The sequence below is a fragment of the Anolis carolinensis genome, chromosome 1 (assembly GCF_035594765.1).
Source record: "Anolis carolinensis isolate JA03-04 chromosome 1, rAnoCar3.1.pri, whole genome shotgun sequence".
Taxonomy (NCBI): Eukaryota; Metazoa; Chordata; class Lepidosauria; order Squamata; family Dactyloidae; genus Anolis; species Anolis carolinensis.
In genome coordinates this window covers 244,111,452-244,129,771 of record NC_085841.1, presented here as the reverse complement: position 1 = coordinate 244,129,771, position 18,320 = coordinate 244,111,452, and the positions used below count along the sequence as shown (strand labels likewise).

At 40.9% G+C, this 18,320-nt stretch overlaps 1 protein-coding gene across 3 annotated transcripts in view; it reads left to right on the top strand.

The window, feature by feature from the left end:
* Window positions 1–18,320, top strand: part of xrcc5 (X-ray repair cross complementing 5) — a 77,285-nt gene that overhangs the window by 24,423 nt on the left and 34,542 nt on the right. For all 3 annotated transcript variants that reach the window (XM_008118791.2, XM_008118790.3, XM_062967337.1), the window contains exons 10-14: window positions 329–391; window positions 2,140–2,277; window positions 4,270–4,360; window positions 6,311–6,444; window positions 11,228–11,424. In XM_008118791.2, coding sequence (XP_008116998.2) covers window positions 329–391; window positions 2,140–2,277; window positions 4,270–4,360; window positions 6,311–6,444; window positions 11,228–11,424 — 623 coding nt within the window. The remainder of the gene's footprint in view (window positions 1–328; window positions 392–2,139; window positions 2,278–4,269; window positions 4,361–6,310; window positions 6,445–11,227; window positions 11,425–18,320) is intronic.

Below are 18,320 nucleotides of genomic sequence, written 5' to 3'. Positions count from 1 at the left end.
TGAGTTTTTTCTTCTTCAACTCGTGGGAGAAGGCTTGATGAGAGCGATAATGAGAAACACAGTGAATGCTACTAAATGAAAGAGAATGTATGAGATAGGTAACTGAGTGATGAGAGGAATGGATAATTTTACATCTGAGTACTGTAAAAATTAACCTAAACAATTGAGTAGAAACATGAGCAGTTATAGGAAAAGAGACAGGAATAAATGCAGTGCTATATTTGATCTTTCCAGTGTGGAATTTAATTTGCATGTTAGATGGCAGTGATTTTAAAGAGTTCAAAATGGCATTGGCGTAAGACCAAGTTGTGGCAATGTTTATTTGTAGGTCCTGAGGCATCGCTACATGGGGCATCAGGTTCTGAAAGTCTTCGCAGCAAAGGATGATGAGGTGAGGCCAACTGACTGTGAATTGAATCTAATACTGAATTTTTTATAAAAGCTGGCTTAAGGAGAAGATACTTGAACAAGCTGAAACTTCCCATTCTTAAAAGAGTATAAAGAAAGCAAGTAAAAAGAATGATAACCTGCAAGAGGAACTGTGTGTTTCATGGAAGCGGAGGGGGGTTGGTCTGGCTGAGTAAAATGCCAGAATAAATAGATTTTTTTAAATTTTGTTATTTATATTGCACCCTTTATATGGAGATTTCAGGCAGCGTGCAGTAAAACCAATTTAACAAATTTGAAACAGAATAATTAAAATATTTTTTTATTTTTTAAAAAAATTATTGCAGTATGATTCCTTCCCATGCTTCAAAAATCCCCCCCCCCTTTCTGGCCTAGGTATAGTCAATATATAGTGTTTGCAATTATCCATGGTTTCAGGAATCAGCTGGAGTTGTGGAACTCAGTGGTCATTCAGTGGTAAGGAAAAGCACCAATGCCATGTCAGGGCCTGCTGCCCTTGGCCTCAGCCCCCCTTTTCCCACCCAGGCATTCAAAAAGCTCAGAAGTGACGCAACAGTGGAGATAGTAGATAGTAGAGCATCCTCCATTGTCTTGTTATGCAACAGACACTAGCATTTTACGTAAACAAGACTGTGGCAGGTCCCAGAGATTTTTCTGGTGTTACTTCTCCAAAAAGAAAGGATTCCCAGCTACATCAACTGGGGAATGTTCTTCTGGAGAATGTTTGCAGAGCAACTCCTTGGTCACAGCCTTTGACGTTCATCTTAGTAATGACGGGAAAAAATTGTATTGATGAAATTTAAATACAATTAAAGTAAAATATCAATGGAAGAAATTGTCTTTTAAATAAAAAAAATAACATTTTGATATAGATAGCTATATTTTGTGTAGATAGTATTTTATTTTTGAAATGTCCATTAAGTTCATGAGCCTGTTTATATTATTTTACTGGCTCAAATTGTTTTATATATGGTGAAGTGATTTTGTTATACATCATCCTGAGATCCCATGATATAGGTGGTACAGCGGGTTAAACTTCTAGGCTGCGGAACCTGCTGACCGAAAGGTCAGCAGTTTGAATCTGCAGAATGAGATGCACTTCCGTTGTTAGCTGCAGCTTCTGCCAGCTTAGCAGTTTGAAAACATGCAAATGTGAGTAGATTAATAAGTATTGTTCCGGTAGGAAGGTAATGATGCTTCATGCACTCATGCCGGCTACATGACCTTGGAGGTGTCTACGGATAATGCCGGCTCTTCGGCTTAGAAATGGAGATGAGCACCAGCCCCCAGAGTCAGATTCGACTAGACTTAATGTCAAGGGGAAAGCTTTACCCTTTAGCTTTACCATTAAGCTCCTTCACTTTCCTCAAAGCCATATTTCTAGGATGTGCAGCCCCGGTGTGCTTGCCCAAACCTGAAAACTACTCCCTGAGTCTATGGAACTTATACCTTTTTAACATGGCAAGAAAAAGAATACTGCACATTTTAGTTGTTCTTTAGTTTTATATCTATAGCCTTTTAATTTTGAAATGGTGATGCGCTATATGGCCTAAAGGTAGTGATCTGCTTGGACACATCTCTTGATGTTGTGACCTGGTTGTACCATTGTCAGCATTTCGTTTTTGCTTTTGAAAAGGTAAAAAGAGACTCCAAAGGCTTTTTGATCCTGTGAATGCTGTTATTGATAGACATTAGTGCTATTTGTGTATACTTTTTCATCTCCTTTCACAGGCTGCAGCAGTTGCTCTTTCTTCCCTCATCCATGCTTTGGATGAGTTGGATATGGTAGCCATTGTGCGTTATGTCTATGACAGAAGATCTCAGCCACAGGTTGGAGCAGCCTTTCCATTGATCAAGAATGAATATGAGGTAATACTTCCCATGTTAATAGGCTTCCTTCACTGCTTTTAAAACTGTGGCTCCTGACACCAAATTGGATCTCCTTAGCTCAATAATTTTGGCAACAATAAAAGGTTTCTGAACACCATCCATTTACACAAATCTGTTAGCAACAACGTGTGGTGTTTTCAGTGGACTCCTCTGAAATGTTTCAGCCATACTTCACAAAAAGCAGAATCATCCCGTTTACGAAGTCATGCAAATGCTGGTTTCTTTTCAGTAAATGTTTGGATTTTAGATCTTTTTATTTATTTATCTGGGGTCATGTAAACATTTCTTGGGCAGAAAGGAGTTGCAAGTGGAAAAAGTTCAAGAAGCCCTAATCCAATTCACTCAGCTCTGTTCAGTTGTCTTTTCCCAACTAGGTAATGTTGGTGTCATTCCAACATGAATGTCATTCTGGTATAGAATAAAACATTTTTAATATATGTGTTGTCGAAGGCTTTCATAGCCAGAATCACTGGGTTGCTGTGAGTTTTCCAGGCTGTATAGCCATGTTCCAGAAGCATTCTCTCCTGACAGTTTGCCCACATCTATAGCAGACATCCTCAGACGTTGTGAAATCTTAATGTAATATAAATTAGAGACCTTAGGGTATAATTGATTCTATTTAGATATGATTTAACATATTTAACTAGTCTAAAACTGTCCATTATGCTATTGTTTTGTTGGTGTGTGCCTTCACCAGTCATTTCTGATTTATGGCAACCCTAAGAAAAAGCTATTGTAGGATTTTCTTGGCAAGATTTGTTCAGGGGGTGTTTCTTTTTGCCTAGCTCTGAGGCTGTGACAGTGTGTTTTCTTCAAGGTCACTCAGTAAGTTTCTATAACCCAGAGTGGATTTGAAACTTGTTCTTGAGAGTTGTAGTCCAGTGCTCAAACCACTACATTATGCTGGCAATATTTGCCTGTTTGTATTATTTTTACTGGCTCAAATTGTTTGATATGTATTGAAGTGATTTTGTTATACATCACCCTAAGATTCCTTGACACAGGGTGAGACACAAGTTGAAATAAATAAACAAGCTATTGTACATATCATCAGTAGGGTTCATGTTTTTAGACAGCATATTTTGTGTTAACATTGTTCAGTTTTGGCACCAAAAATCCAGCATAATTTTTTTAATGTCTGTCTATCTTTTCTGTTTTTCATAGAACAAAATTCTGCATTTCACACACTAAAACAATGATGGTACACAGAGAAAGTCTGCAGATGGCTGTGCCATTTCTGCAGTACACATTTTTAGTAACAACATATGGGAAGCAGTGTTCAATAAACATTGTTTTGGTTAAGCAGAATCTCAAGCTTTGTTGTTTTGGGGGTTGACATAAGCTTTCAAGGTTTCTTTTGATAGACGTAAACTGTCCCAGAGAAAAATAAATTGCTTAAGATGAGTTGCAGGAGACATGTGAATAGAGATAAGTAAAAGGGCTATAAATGCCAAGAACAGATGATTGCCGATGGCCACAGCTTGACAGAAAGCTTTGGAAGCCCTGTAAGATGAAAATTGCTGTTAAAACGGGAAGCATATTTTGTTTTGCAGAGAGGAAATCAAGAAAATGGCATGCTAGTGGGTCATTCACCAATAAATTCAGCATCCCTCAGTGTGTACTGCTTCAGTGCTGAATATTTATTTTAATACTTCTGTAAACATTTCTGCTGAACATGTATTCCAGACTGTGTTTGGCTATTTAATATGGTGGATGCTTCCAGGCAGAGAACTGCTTTCTGCATAAAATTTGCAGAGGTTGTGCTGCTTTTTTTCTGATAAAGTTACAGAATAAGGTCCCGTTTACTCCTGGCTCAAGGGGAGAGGAAAACAGTTGGAAAACGTTGAAGGGTTGCATATTAAAGATGGCTTACTGTGGACACTACTATAAATGCTTCACCTGGAATCAGCCCATTATGATTTAGCTTTCTTGACACTTCTCGGCTCATCTGTTGTTTTTTTTACTTTTTAGTGCTTGGCGTATGTACAGCTACCTTATATGGAAGATTTGAGGCAATACATGTTTTCCTCCTTGAAGAATAATAAAAAATGTACACCAACAGGTAAGATTTCACTTTGATTCAGGTCCTTAACAAGAGTGACCCTATGCATGTCTCCTCATTTGTGACTTCTACAGAGTTTGATGCTGCTTTTCCATAGACTTATACAGGCTTGCCAGTTAGATACTGTGCACAGTACATGTAACTTTTGCAATGTCAGAAATTATTACTTGTAACATTGTTACAGGTACAGCCAGATGTGGGTTTTAGGAGAGTGACTTCATTTTAATGAATCCATCAGTCCCTGGAATGAACCTTCTCTTTCAGCTTTCACTTCACTTTCTAGCTTTGACACAGGTCTTGATTGTGATTAAAGCTAAACAGGATAGTTCAGTATTTTCTAACATTGGTGATGACATGTCTCATAACTGCAATTAAGACATGAATGGGAACTCACTTTTTTGAGTGAGAGGAGAAAAGCTCTTTCAGTGTGATTGCAGGGGACAATTATTTATTTTTTAATTGACACCGAATTCGTGTGATTTTGTGACACAATGCAGTCTACAGAACAAACTGGAAAACATTTGGCCTTCCAGGTAATTTGGTCCACAATCCCCATCAACCCCACTTTTTGTGTCTAGTGGTAAGGACTGGTGGGAGCTGTAGTTCAAAACATCTTGAGGACAAATACATCTCTTCCATAGATGTATTTGCCCCGTGGCAATTGTTTTTCCCCCATGTCTAGTTTGCCCCATGTCTAGTTACGTCAGCTTTCCCAATCTGGTGCCCCATGTGATGCCAGTCTGGAGCATTTGAACACATTATTTTAAGTGTTCCTGTGCTATGTTATAAATACACAGCCGTCTGTGAATGGAGGCAATTTTGTAGGGAAAATACCTGAAAAAGGATGGTGCTCCTTGCTCTAAATTTATTTGATTAACTTATCAAATGTTTGAAAGACTTCTATCATTTTTTTAAAAAAAGACAGTCTTTGTGCTGAAGTTTGCAATAAAAAAGCACATACAAAAATGAGAAAAGTGACTAGGAGGGGAAAGGAGAAGAAGAAAATCCAGTCACAAATGTGTGTGTTTCCTTAACATGATAGAATGGTTGTTAGATGGCAAGAGGATAGAGGCAAGACAGTGTTGAATGAAGTGCTTAATGGAGTTATTGCAATAAACAAGCCCTGAGGTTTTAAAAAGACAAGCAGGCAGTTGTCCTTAGCAACTGAATCATGATGATTCTGAAGAGTGGATTCTGGCTGCAGTTAAACCCTTTTGTGCTTAAAAATAGTACATGACTATTCTAATTGAGACAACATAGTATTTGAAAATAGCATGTCAGACAAATGGCATTGCAGATGTCTTGTTATGAGCATCTAGTACGTGGCTGGGAATCATATGAGCCTTGGTATGTTCTTGAATTGCACTTTCCATCAGCCTGAGCCTGCACAGCCAGGTATGAGGGCTCTTCGATTTCCACCAGATTCTGGCGTTTGCACATTGATGCCTATACTCACCATATATATATTCTCACTTTTCTTTGAAGCATCCAGTACTACCTGTTGCTTGCGGCTACAAGAGAAGTTTTATCAGTTTTAGAAGTTCACCGTTTGAATTGCTTAGAATGACTGCTTCATTCAGATATTCCATCATATATAAAGCATCATGTCTGTTTTCTCCCATAGAAATCATTATGAGAAAAGTAAAATTGCTACCCTCTAAGAATATAGACACTTAGAAGTTTGACTTGCCAGTACACTGAACAGGCAAAAGAAGCTCTTCTCTCTTTTCTCTGACTTCATCTGCTTTACATTTCCCCTCTTACTTCTGAATAGCTTTGAATGATTTCTCTGGCAAATAGTTAATTACCGTACTCCTTGTGGCATGTATTTGGCTATTTGTGAGAATAATGACATAATTGTTTTGTGGGCTTGATATCTGCTTATGAAAAGATAAAATTGCTATACTTCTTTCCTCATTATGTATTAATGTTTTGTATCTGCTGATCCAGAGGATCAGTTGCTTGCAGTTGACTCTCTTATTGATTCCATGAGTTTGGTTTATGAAGATGAGAGTGAAGGAACGGTTGAAGATACCTTTAAAACCAGCAAATTTCCAAATCCTCAGTTTCAAAGATTGTATCAGGTAAGAACAGTTGTCTTCTCATGATTGTCGTTAAACATTGTCAGACTTTTTTCAAAGCATCTTCATATTTCTGGTAGAAGGAACATTGTGGCAAACACAACCTGATAAACCTCAAAGCCTGGAAATGTTGTGATTTCCCCCCATTATAAACCCCTGATCACCAAGTTGACTGAGTGATCAGGGGTTTATAATGGGGGAAAATCACAACATTTCCAGGCCCCCACATTAGCATCACTTTTCACCTGCATTGACAAATACGGCCAAATTCCCAAGGACTGGGGGAGGGCAATCATCGTCCCCATATACAAAAAAAGGGGGAAAAGAGATGATCCAGCAAACTACAGACCTATCAGCCTCCTTAACATTATCAGTAAAATTTATGCTAGACACCTAAAAGGGAAACTGCAAGATTGGATGGAGCAAGAAGGCATTTTAGCCGATGAACAAGCTGGATTTAGGGAAGGACGGTCTACAGTGGACCACTGCCTAGTGCTCCAGCATTGGATAGAAAAATATACTACCAATAGCTCTGCATCCCTGTATGTGGCTTTTATAGACTTCAAGGCTGCCTTTGATTCTATTTCTAGGGCCAAATTATGGGGAAAATTAGAAAGCACCTCAATCGACAGACGGCTTCTCCATCTTATTCGCGAGCTCCATGAAGGGACCTCACTCAAAATAAGATGTAACCCTCAAGGCCACCTCACTAATGCAGTCAGAACAGAGAAAGGGGTTAAACAAGGCTGCATATTAGCCCCATTATTATTCAACCTCTATATCAATTCTATGGTCGACCAATTGCATAACATGGACTTTCACCCTCCAAACTCGCAGGGAGACATATTTCCACCCTACTGTATGCAGACGATGCAGCACTGATTTCAAGAACTCCAATAGGCCTCAAAAGAGCTTTGAAAGCATTAGCACAATATTGTAGGGATGAACAGTTACAACTCAACTATCAGAAAACAAAAGTCGTGGTGTTTGCTAAAAGACCTAAGCTCCACCACTGGACTATAGATGGAAACAAAATTGAGCAGGTCCCTTGTTTCAAATATTTGGGAGTAGTCCTCCACTCTTCCGGCAGCAGAAAAGCACATGGAGGCTATGTGGCAGAGAATGCACAAAGGAGTTCGTCTGCCATACTAAAATATCTGAGATCAAAAGGGGGGCACTTTATACCAGCGGCACTCAAACTTTTTGAAGCCAAGTCAATGGCCCAACTCCTTTATGGGGCCCAAATAGGACCATTTTCTGACTTTGCCCCACTGGAGACTGTCCAGTCCAAATTCTTAAGATCTGCCCTACAGGTGCCAAGGTGTGTCTCCAACGCCATCCTTCGCCTGGAGACTGCCTTCCTGAGAGTTGAGGACAGGGTGTGGATGGTAATATTGAATTACTGGCTCAGACTATCCCTCTCGCCCCTGGGCCTTGCACCACTCTCTATGAAGGACAACTTTCAATCTAGTTGGCAAAAGGAGATACTACACAAACTTGCATCTCTAGGTCTATCCCCACAAATACTAACCAGCATGGGATATGACCAGGCCAAAGCCCAGATCAAACAACGCATAACAGACATTGAACGCCAAATAGATCTGTCTAATGCCCCATCCTTTATCACCAGTGGAGACAGTAGGGGCTCTACCTCCCCTATGGAATATTTCACTATGTTGGAGGTAGCCAACCATCGAAGAGCCTTCACCTTAGCTCGATGCCATGTGCTTCCATCTGCAGTACTGGAAGGTCGTTACCAGAAGACCCCATACTCTGAGAGGCTGTGTCCCTGTGACTCAGGTCACATAGAAACAACAGAACATGTGCTTCTGCAGTGCCTGTTTTATAGAGACATTCGTTTGCGTCTCATTACGCCATGGACAACTAAATACCCAGGACGCTCTGGACAATTTTATGTAACCTTACTGCTCTCAGATACCATCTCGGCTGTGACATACAACGTTGCCAAGTTCGGCACGGCTGCAATTAAAATTCGGCAGAAGATGATTGAGAGCCAAAAGACTTAAGCATCTCCTACAGAGTATAGATGGGGAATCAGAAATAGACTGATAATTATAGTTCTAGACTGTTATTTACAGTTATGGTTACTTCCCCCCTCCCCCCGGTGTCATCCCCACTCCCTCCCTTGAGACTGCCCCAGAGGATCCTATGGGCTTAGTTGAGCTTCAATAGTAACTTGTATGTGGTCTTTAACCTAGATTTTAGATTGGTAAATAATTCAATTTTATAATAGTTTTTTTAAAATTTTTATTATAATTTTATTATTATTAATGAAGTCTAACATGGATGTACAGAACTGGGTACCCCCGTTACGAGCTGGTCATTGACCGTAATAAAAGTTTACTTACTTACTTACTTACAAGTTGACTGAGGGATTTGGGGAGCTGTTGTGAGGAGTGTAGCTGGGTTTGTGGCAAAATGAGAATATTGTCTCCCAATAAGAATTCTGCCCACCCTATGAAATTTGCATTTGATCTCCAATTTCTTTAGTATTGTAGTTAATGGAAACTTCAGTTGAGGATTTAGAAATAAAATTGGAATCTTGGTTAAACTTTCATTCAATGTAAATTTGTAGGCACTTAAATAAATAGTAGAGGTCATAAGAAATCCAGTTTTTCAGTTGTGAAGATGCATAAGTGGGCATTAGCAAGTGTGCCCTATGTGCCTTGGGAGTGCTTTGGTGCTTTGAATGTGATCTTCCTGCTTCTTTGCAGGGGGTTGGACTGGATGGCCCACGAGGTCTCTTCCAACTCTACTATTCTATGATTCCATGTTTGATGTCCATGATGGACCTGATGCTCTTTGTGGACCATAGCACATCAATCCCACTGTGCATTGGTTCCTTTCCTGGCTTTCCTACACAGTTTCATAATACCCTCCTTCTCCTGGATATGGATGTTTCACATCTTTGGAGTTCTGTTTTCAACAGATGCAAGTCCACTTATAAGCAACACCTCAATGGGATTCTGGCCAGACCTGAGGAATCTAGAGAAAAGAGGCAGGCAGAGTTACCAAGAGACTACAAACATAGTGTAAATGATTTTCAATGTCTCACTTCCCGTGTTATGAGAAATTTAAGGGCCAAAGGAAAATTTCATGGAGGGGGACATAGCATTCTTATTTGGGGAGGCAATAGCTTCATTTTTCTACCCCCCAAAGCCACGTAAGCTACATCACTGGTTGCAATCCAGATCTTCCCAAGTTCAGATGAAATTAAGTCCATATATGTCAGAACAGGTATCTTACCACTTGACTTTGATTAAAGTGAGAATATTTGTGCTGTGCCTGCTTGCCTCACAGAAGGGTGTTTTCAGATAGTTCCGCCAGAGCTCCTGGAAATTAGTTATGTGCACTGGATCCAGTGTTTTGTATTCATGTGTGCTCTGTGGTGTCTTTATGTTACCAGATGTAACAATTCATTTAAATTATGAAGCATGTCTCTTACAAATGCTTCATCCACCCAGTTCAGAGCAGAATAACCTATACATGGCCCCTCGTCATTTTTTTTTGTTCGATCTCACTGGAAAATGTGAGTTTTGATCTCACTGGAAAATATGAATAGCATAAAATAATTCAGTATCCTAATAGTTGGAGCATTGGACTGCATACTAGAAACTGTTGTAAAAAATCTGGATGCTTTGGCAGACTCATACAGGTCCACGTTCAAACAATGGACGTGGCTCTTAATGAGACATGCCGCATTATCACAGGATGTCTATACCCCACTGGATAAACTATACTGTTTAGCCAGTATTGCACCACCTACCATCTGCCAGGAAGTAGTAGTAGTAGCTAATAAGGAAAGGCCAAGGCAGTGACATCTCCGGCCCACTCCCTGTTCAGATATCAGCTAGCACGCGAACACCTTAAATCAAGAAATAGTTTTCTAAGATCTACAGAGATACTCGCAGGAACACCTCAGCACGTGAGAGTCCAAAGATGGCAGGCTAAAACCCGGAACTTCAAGCCATGGCTGTTACCGAATGAGAGACTCCCTCCTGGGCACACAGAAGACTGGGTGACTTAGAAGGCACTGAACAGACTGCGCTCTGGCACCACGGGATGCAGAACCAATCTTAAGAAATGGGGCTACAAAGTTGAGTCCACTACATGCAAGTGTGGTGAAGAGCAAACCACAGACCACCTACTACAATGCAGCCTGAGCCCTGCCACATGCACAATGAAGGACCTTCTTTTATAGCAACACCAGAGACACTCCCAAGTGGCCAGCTACTGGTCAAATGACATTTAGTATAATAAGTTTTTTTAACTTTGTGTTTTTAAATACATTACAACTGTACCCTCGGTTCGGTTCTGATACGATAAATAAATATCATACAGGTTCTGGGTTTTAGAGGACTATCATATGGTTTTATACACTGAAATAGAATTGGGTTATTTGTTGCAATTAAGTTTGGATTTGATTATCAAAATATTCTTGAATTTTAACATTCTGTCTACCACAGTGGCCCCTGAACAATTTTGGTGTAACCAGCCTCACTGTTATGCTGAAATCACTGAGCACTACAAATGCATGCAGTATATGATCTTTTGCACTGTAAACATTCCCTGTAAATTCATATAATATCAGAATATTGCCTCTCATACCAAGAAGTATTTAAATTTCTGTTCTGATGCAGATTCCACAAAGGCCACACTCTTGAAATTCATGTTAGGAACAAATATTTTCTGAAGTGTACACTCATGTGCATCTTACATCCTCTAAATTACTAACTTGAAATACGTTTTTCTTTTTTCTCACCAGTGCCTACAGCACAAGGCTTTCCATCCGGATTCCCCTTTGCCCCCTATTGAAAAACACCTCTTAGACATGTTGGAGGCACCTCAAGTAGTGAGAGAGAAATGCCAGGCTCCTCTTGAAAAAGTGAAATCACTTTTTCCACTGAAGGATGCAGGCAAGATGAAAGAGCAGAAGACAGCTCAGCATATCTTCAAAGACAAGTGAGTTACGTAGTTCCTGCTTCTACTGCTTCTGGGGCCTATCTTAGTGCTAAAGCCCTAGGAAGGGTTTTAAAAGTTCAAAAAATTAAAAGCAGATATTTAAGATTGGGAAGGAAAAATAAAGACGGGATGTCAGTGGGGTTGAAACTGAAGTGGTAGGAGAAAAACTCAGCTATTAATTTCTCTCCCACTGCCATCCCTCCACCACTACCCCCTTTAATTCTTACAAAAACAAGTGCATTAAAATGGGAAATGGCAAGAACAGGTGAAAAGCAACTTGAGAAGGTGAGGGACAAATGGACAAGTTATCAGTCCAGAAGAACACAAGATCTGTGTATATAAATGGTGTAGAGTTTTTTTGATAGCTGTCATAAATCAGAAAAGTATCAAAAAAGATTAATAGCAAGCAATATTTATGCTACAGTGGTTATCACAATAAGCCTCAGTCTTCATTCATAATTAACTCCTCATCCTGCGATAAGTGAGAGGTGCGGAGAAGATTTAGACAATCGCCTTGCAACTACATCTTGTTAAAAACTAGACATTTGTCTTTTGAAAATAGTTTCTGATGTAGTTTAAGGCCATCTAATGAGCTGTCTTGCATTTAATTGAGGTTTGTTTAGTGAGTACTGACAGCTGCATGTTGAAGTTTATCAAGCTCTTATGTCTGTTGACCAAGGAGATGCGTTAATAAATATGCAGGTCTTCTTTGTTCACACATACTTAAAAGCTGTCAGTTTTAGGATAGAAGCCAGCAAATTACATTAGAAGGGCAAATAGATTTCTTTCTTAAACATTAAATTTCCATTATCTCTGATGCCAATGGAAAAGAAACCTGATGCGAATATATAATACTAGCTATGCCCGACCACGTGTTGCTGTGGCCCAGTCTGGTTCAATGGGAAAGAAAGGATAGAGAAAGATTAGGTTTCAGATATATGTGATTTCACAATGCTTGTGGGTAGGCAATATTTGTGGTGGTTCCATTGTCTGTGCAGATATGGAGATTGTCTGGTTTGGCGACTCTGGAACACAGAACATATTACTGTCCATGTGATAAGCAACCCGTGTCCTGATGTAAACCGTAGAATTTTAAAGATTACCTCTTAGTGTAAACATAGATGGATGGATGGATGGATGGATGGATATACTGTAGATCTCTTTCTTTCTCTGCCCCCCCTTGGGGAGAATGACAGGGAGCATGGCTTCCTCGTTGCCATGCCCCCATGTTATTTTCCTACTGGGAGAGGCCATAGGCCACTCCCATGGAGTGACCCCAGTGCCTCCTCCTCCCTATTATTGAAAATCTGGCTATGAGTATTAAAAAACTCTAAAATCAGTAAATAAAGAACACTACTCAGAAAACAGAGGAATTCCAGACATGAAACAATCAGGGCCAGCTAACACCTCCCAACAAAGGATTCCCCCAGGCAGGAAGAAGCCAGGCTTTGAAGGAGCAAGGCTATTCCATGCTAATCAAGCTGGCCAGTTACAACATTCACACTTGGCTCAAGCAAAAAAAGAGTTCTTTCTCCCACCCTAGATCTTCCACAGATATATAAAGAAAAGCCTCCCACAGGATGGTAATGGCGAGGTCAGGGTTTGTGTGTGGGGGGGGTTTCTTTGAACACCATCGATCAACAGCTCCGGATCAGCACCCTGATGAAGTGGTGAACTTTTGCCCTTCACCAATTCCTCTCCAATGTCAGACTGCTGCTCTCATTCTGAGTAGCAGTACAGACTCACAGACATCCGCAGTCTGAAGTTCAAACACTTATTTAATATTTACAAAGATATTTACAAACAGCAAAAGCCATTGCTGGAAGCAGGCATTTTTCCTTTGCCTCCCGGCTCGGCACACAGCGTCCAACAGATAAAAAGACACATTCCTCAGTTCATGAGTTCAATCAGAAACTGCCCCATAGGTCCTGTGGGCAATCACTCAAGCAGTCTAGTGATTAACTCCTGCACTGCTGAAAATGCTTTGCCAGAAACACAGTTGCAAAACACCAAACAGTTTAACTTGATATAACATTTCAACCTCAAAACATAAACATACACTAACAAGTAAAACATCCGAGCGCCCCTGGGCAACATCTTTGCAGACAGCCAATTTTCTCACACCAGAAGCACCTTGCAGTTTCTTAAGTCACTCCTGACACGGAAAAAAATAAAATAAAATAAAATAATAATATAATAATATAATGTGCTGCAGGATGTCCCGCAAAAACAAAATGTTTCGCAGCTTAATAAACCTTTTTTCATGTTTTTATAATAGGACCCTAAAAAATTATGACATTGTTAAACCTAGGAGCAAAACTTATAGTGTTATATAGTGTAACTAGCTGTGCCCGGCCACGCGTTGCTGTGGCGTTGTCTGGTGGTGTTGGTGAGAACTTGTTGAGGTAGTGGTGGTATTGAATGTCTGTTGTATGGTTGTCTTTATGTTTAGTATGCATTTGGTTATTTGTGTACTGTGAAAGTGGTGAGGATAGAGGGGGTCTATGTCCCTGTGTAGTATTGTATAAGGAGCCCCGGTGGCGAAGTGCGTTAAAGCACTGAGCCGGAGACCAAAGGTCCCTGGTTCAAACCCCGGGAGCGGCGGGAGCGGCTGCTGTTAGCTCCAGCTCCTGCCAACCTAACAGTTCAAAAACATGCAAATGTGAGTAGATTAATAGGTACCGCTCCGGCGGGAAAGTAAGGGCGCTCCATGCAGTCATGCCGGCCACATGACCTTAGAGGTGTCTACGGACAACGCCGGCTCTTCGGCTTAGAAATGGAGATGAGCACCAGGCCCCAGAGTCAGACATGACTGGACTTAACGTCAGGGGGAAACCTTTACCTTTACCTTTAGTATTGTATAGTATTTATACGTTGTCCATGTGTTGTGAAAGCTTGGGTTGTGTCCAGGTGCATAGTAGAAAGGGTTGGGCTGGATGGCCCCTAGGAGTCTCTCCAAACTCTTGGATTCTATGCTTCTATTATTATTATTATTATTATTATCATCATCATCATCTTCTTCATCATCATTATTATGTAGAGGCTGGATGGCCATCTGTCAGGAGCGCTTAGATTGTGTCCTCCTGCATGGTAGAAGGAAGTTGATCTGGATGACCCTTAGGGGTAACTCCAAACCTTAGGATTGTATGATGTTGTTATTATTAGTAGTAGTAGTAGTATTAGTATTGAGAGGCTGGGTGGCCATCTGTTGGGAGTGCTTGGATTGTGTCCTCCATGGCAGAGTTGAGTTGGAGTGGATGGCCTTTAGGTGTGTCTCCTAACTGTCTGATGCTATGATTCGATGTGTGTTATTATTGTGCAGATATTGGATGGCCATCTGTCAGGAGTGGTTGGATTGTGTCCTCCTGCATGATATAAGGAAGTTGAACTGGATGATCCTTAGGGGTATCTGCTAACCTTAGGATTGTACAATATTCTTATTCTTATTATTATTGAGAGGCTGGGTGGCCATCTGTTGGGCCTGCTTGGATTGTGTCCTCCATGGCAGAATTGGGTTGTTCTGGATTACCACAGTAATTATTTCATATTACAGTAGAATCTCACTTATCCAACATTCGCTTATCCAAAGTTCTGGATTATCCAACGCAGTCTGCCTTTTAGTAGTCAATGTTTTGTAGTCAGTGTTTTAAATTCATTGTGATATTTTGGTGCTAAATTTGTAAATACAGTAATTACAACATAGCATTACTGAGTATTGAACTACATTTTCTGTCAGATTTGTTGTATAACATGATATTTGGTGCTTAATTTGTATAATCATTACCTAATTTGATGTTTAATAGGCTTTTTCTGAATCTCTTCTTATTATCCAACATATTCACTTATCCAACGTTCTGCCGGCCTGTTTATGTTGGATAAGTGAGACTCTACTGTATATTTATAATCTTATATCTGCTTAGAACTGGATTATATGAGGCCCCTTCTACACAGCTGTATAAAATGCACACTGAAGTGAATTATCTGGCAGTGTGGACTCAAGATAATCCAGTTCAAAGCAGATAATATAAGATTATAAATGGGTAATATAGCTGTGTGGAAGGGCCTTGAGTCTACACTGCCATTTAATCCAGTTAAAATCAGATAATCTATGGAAAATGCCTAAGTGAGGCCTAACTGTGCCTGTCCCGTGAGCTGAGTAGGTTGCTAGGAAACCAAGTGGGCGGAGCTTAGCACTCTAACTGGCAGCAATTGGATAAAAACAATTATTACTCTCTCTCTAATTAGGACTTTATTTTTCTTTTCTTTTTGTTGTATCAACCTAGTGCTGTGGATGATGGGTTGTGTTGAAAAATTTTGAGGTTGGGGGGCCTGTACTTTTGTTGTTTTGTCCACTGCCCTGATGCCATTACTCTTTTATATATATAGATCTATATATATAAAAGAGTGATGGCATCACGGCGATGGACAAAACAACAAATCTACAGCTCCCCCAAACTCTAAAATTGGCAACGCAATCCATCATCCCCGCCTCCAGTAAGATACAACATAATCAAACAAAAAACACAATCACAACACCAAAAAAACACAACAGGCAATCTGCGCACGCGCAGAAACACAGTCCTCCCAACTCTTTCCGCGCGCGCGCACACACACAGAACCGTTCCCCTCCCTCCCTCTCTTGCACCTCCTCCACCGCCGAAGCCAGGGACTCTGCAGGAGAAGGCACATCTCCGCCTCACGAGGCTGAGCTCCCCATCCTCGAATCGGGAGTTCTACTCCAAAACACCCGGAGGGCCTAAGCCGACCCTTCCCTGCCCTCACCTCTCGCCTGGAAAACAAAAAGGTCCCTCCCTCGGGACCTTCCTGGTTTTTGGCGCCAACACTGTCATTGCCGCGCCAGGCACTTCTGGGAAAGCGAGTCCTGCCTCTCTCCCTCTGTGTGGAGGGGCAGCCTTTCCCACCCCTTTCTCTTCCTCTCGGGCCTGCAGCGGCGGACGAGCACCACGTTGCCCGCCTTCCTGGCCCGGTTCCCCTCCTCCTCCTCGCCGCTGCTCAGGCCTCCTCCTGTCCTCCGCGGGAAGAACATGGAGGCCGGCATCGGGAAGCGCGGAGGCGGGGAGGAAGCCGCGACGCCCCAGGCCTGCGCCTCCACTGGAGCCCGCTCTTGCCTGGCCTACAACCCACCACCACACCGGCGCCACCTCCGGTAGGAGGGGAAGGGCCGGGATTGAGGGGCAAAGGGGAAGGGCAGACCTCACCCCGCCACGCCTCCCGCCTGGCCCCTGAGCACGTACAGAGCGCCTTCTCCTCTTCTCTTATTTACCCTTTTCCAGGGCCCGGGGGATGGCGCAAACGCCTTCCTTGCAAAATTATAAATATACAGTAGAATCTCACTTATCCAACATAAACATCCCAGCACAACATTGCATAACTGAATATGTTGGATAATAAGAACGGATTCAGGAAATCCCAATTAAACATCAAACCCCTGATGGTGCAGCATTATACAAATTAACCACCAAAACATCATGTTATACAACAAATTTGACAGAAAAAGTATCACAATTTAAAACACTGAATACACAAAAATTGACTACTAAAACGCAGACTACATTGGATAATCCAGAACATTGCATTACCAAATGTTGGATAACTGAGATTCTACTGTAAGATGAAATAATTACTGTGGTGCAGTAATACACAACAATATAATCTCTACAATCACAACACTAAATAAACAACACCACTCTGAAAACGGGAATTCCAGACAGGAAACAATCAGGGCCAGCTAACACCTCCCAACAAAGTATTCCCATCGCCAAAGTCTGGGAAATCCTCTGTTTTCTGAGGGTCACAGACAGTAGAAGCACATAAAATATCACACACAACACCACTCTGAAAACAAGGAAATTCCAGAGAGGAAACAATCACGGCCAGCTAACACCTCCCAACAAAAAATTCACTCAGGGAGGAAACAGCCAGGCTTTAAAGCTACAAGGTCATTACATGCTAATCATTTTTCCTAATTGCAGCATTCATACTTCCCTCCAACAGACAAAAACAATCAAAAATATTGTATATTCACAACCTTACGAAAATAATACCCCTGATGGTGCAGCGTGTTAAAGCGCTGAGCTGCTAAACTTCTGGACCGAAAGGTTGCAGGTTTGAATTCGAGGAACAGACAGAGCCCCCACTGTTAGCCCCAACTTCTCCCAACCCTAAAGTTCAAAAACATTCAAATGAGAGTAGATGAATAGGTACCACTCCAGCGGAAAGGTTACGGTACTCCATGCAGTCATACCACATGACCTTGGAGGAGTCTACGGACAACGCCAGCTCTTCAAGCTTACAAATAGAGATAACCACTAACCCCCAAAGTCGGACACGACTGGACTTAATGTCAGGGGAAAACGTTTACTCTTTACCTTAACTACCACCAATTCCTCAATACTTTATTTCCCATACCACCAGACTTCGCCACAGCAACGCGTGGCCGGGCACAGCTAGTATATTATAATATTATAATAATATATAATAATAATGTAATACAATTAGAATAGATAATTTTACTATAATACAGTTATAATATGATATGTATATATATAAAAGAGTGATGGCATCACGGCGACCCACAAAACAACAAAACTACAGGCCCCCATCCTCAAAATTTGACAACACAACCCATCATCCACGCCTCTAGGTTGATAGAACAAAAAGCAAAGAAAAATAAAGTCCTAATTAGAGGGAGAGAAATAATTGTTTTTATCCAATTGCTGCCACTTAGAATGCTCTAAGCTCTGCCCACTTGGTCTCCTAGCACCCACTCAGCCCAGTGTTAATAAAAGAATAAAAAAAATACAAATAATACAATAAAATAATAAAATATAATAAATAAAAAAGATAAGTTTCAATAAAATTAATTAAAAAAAATA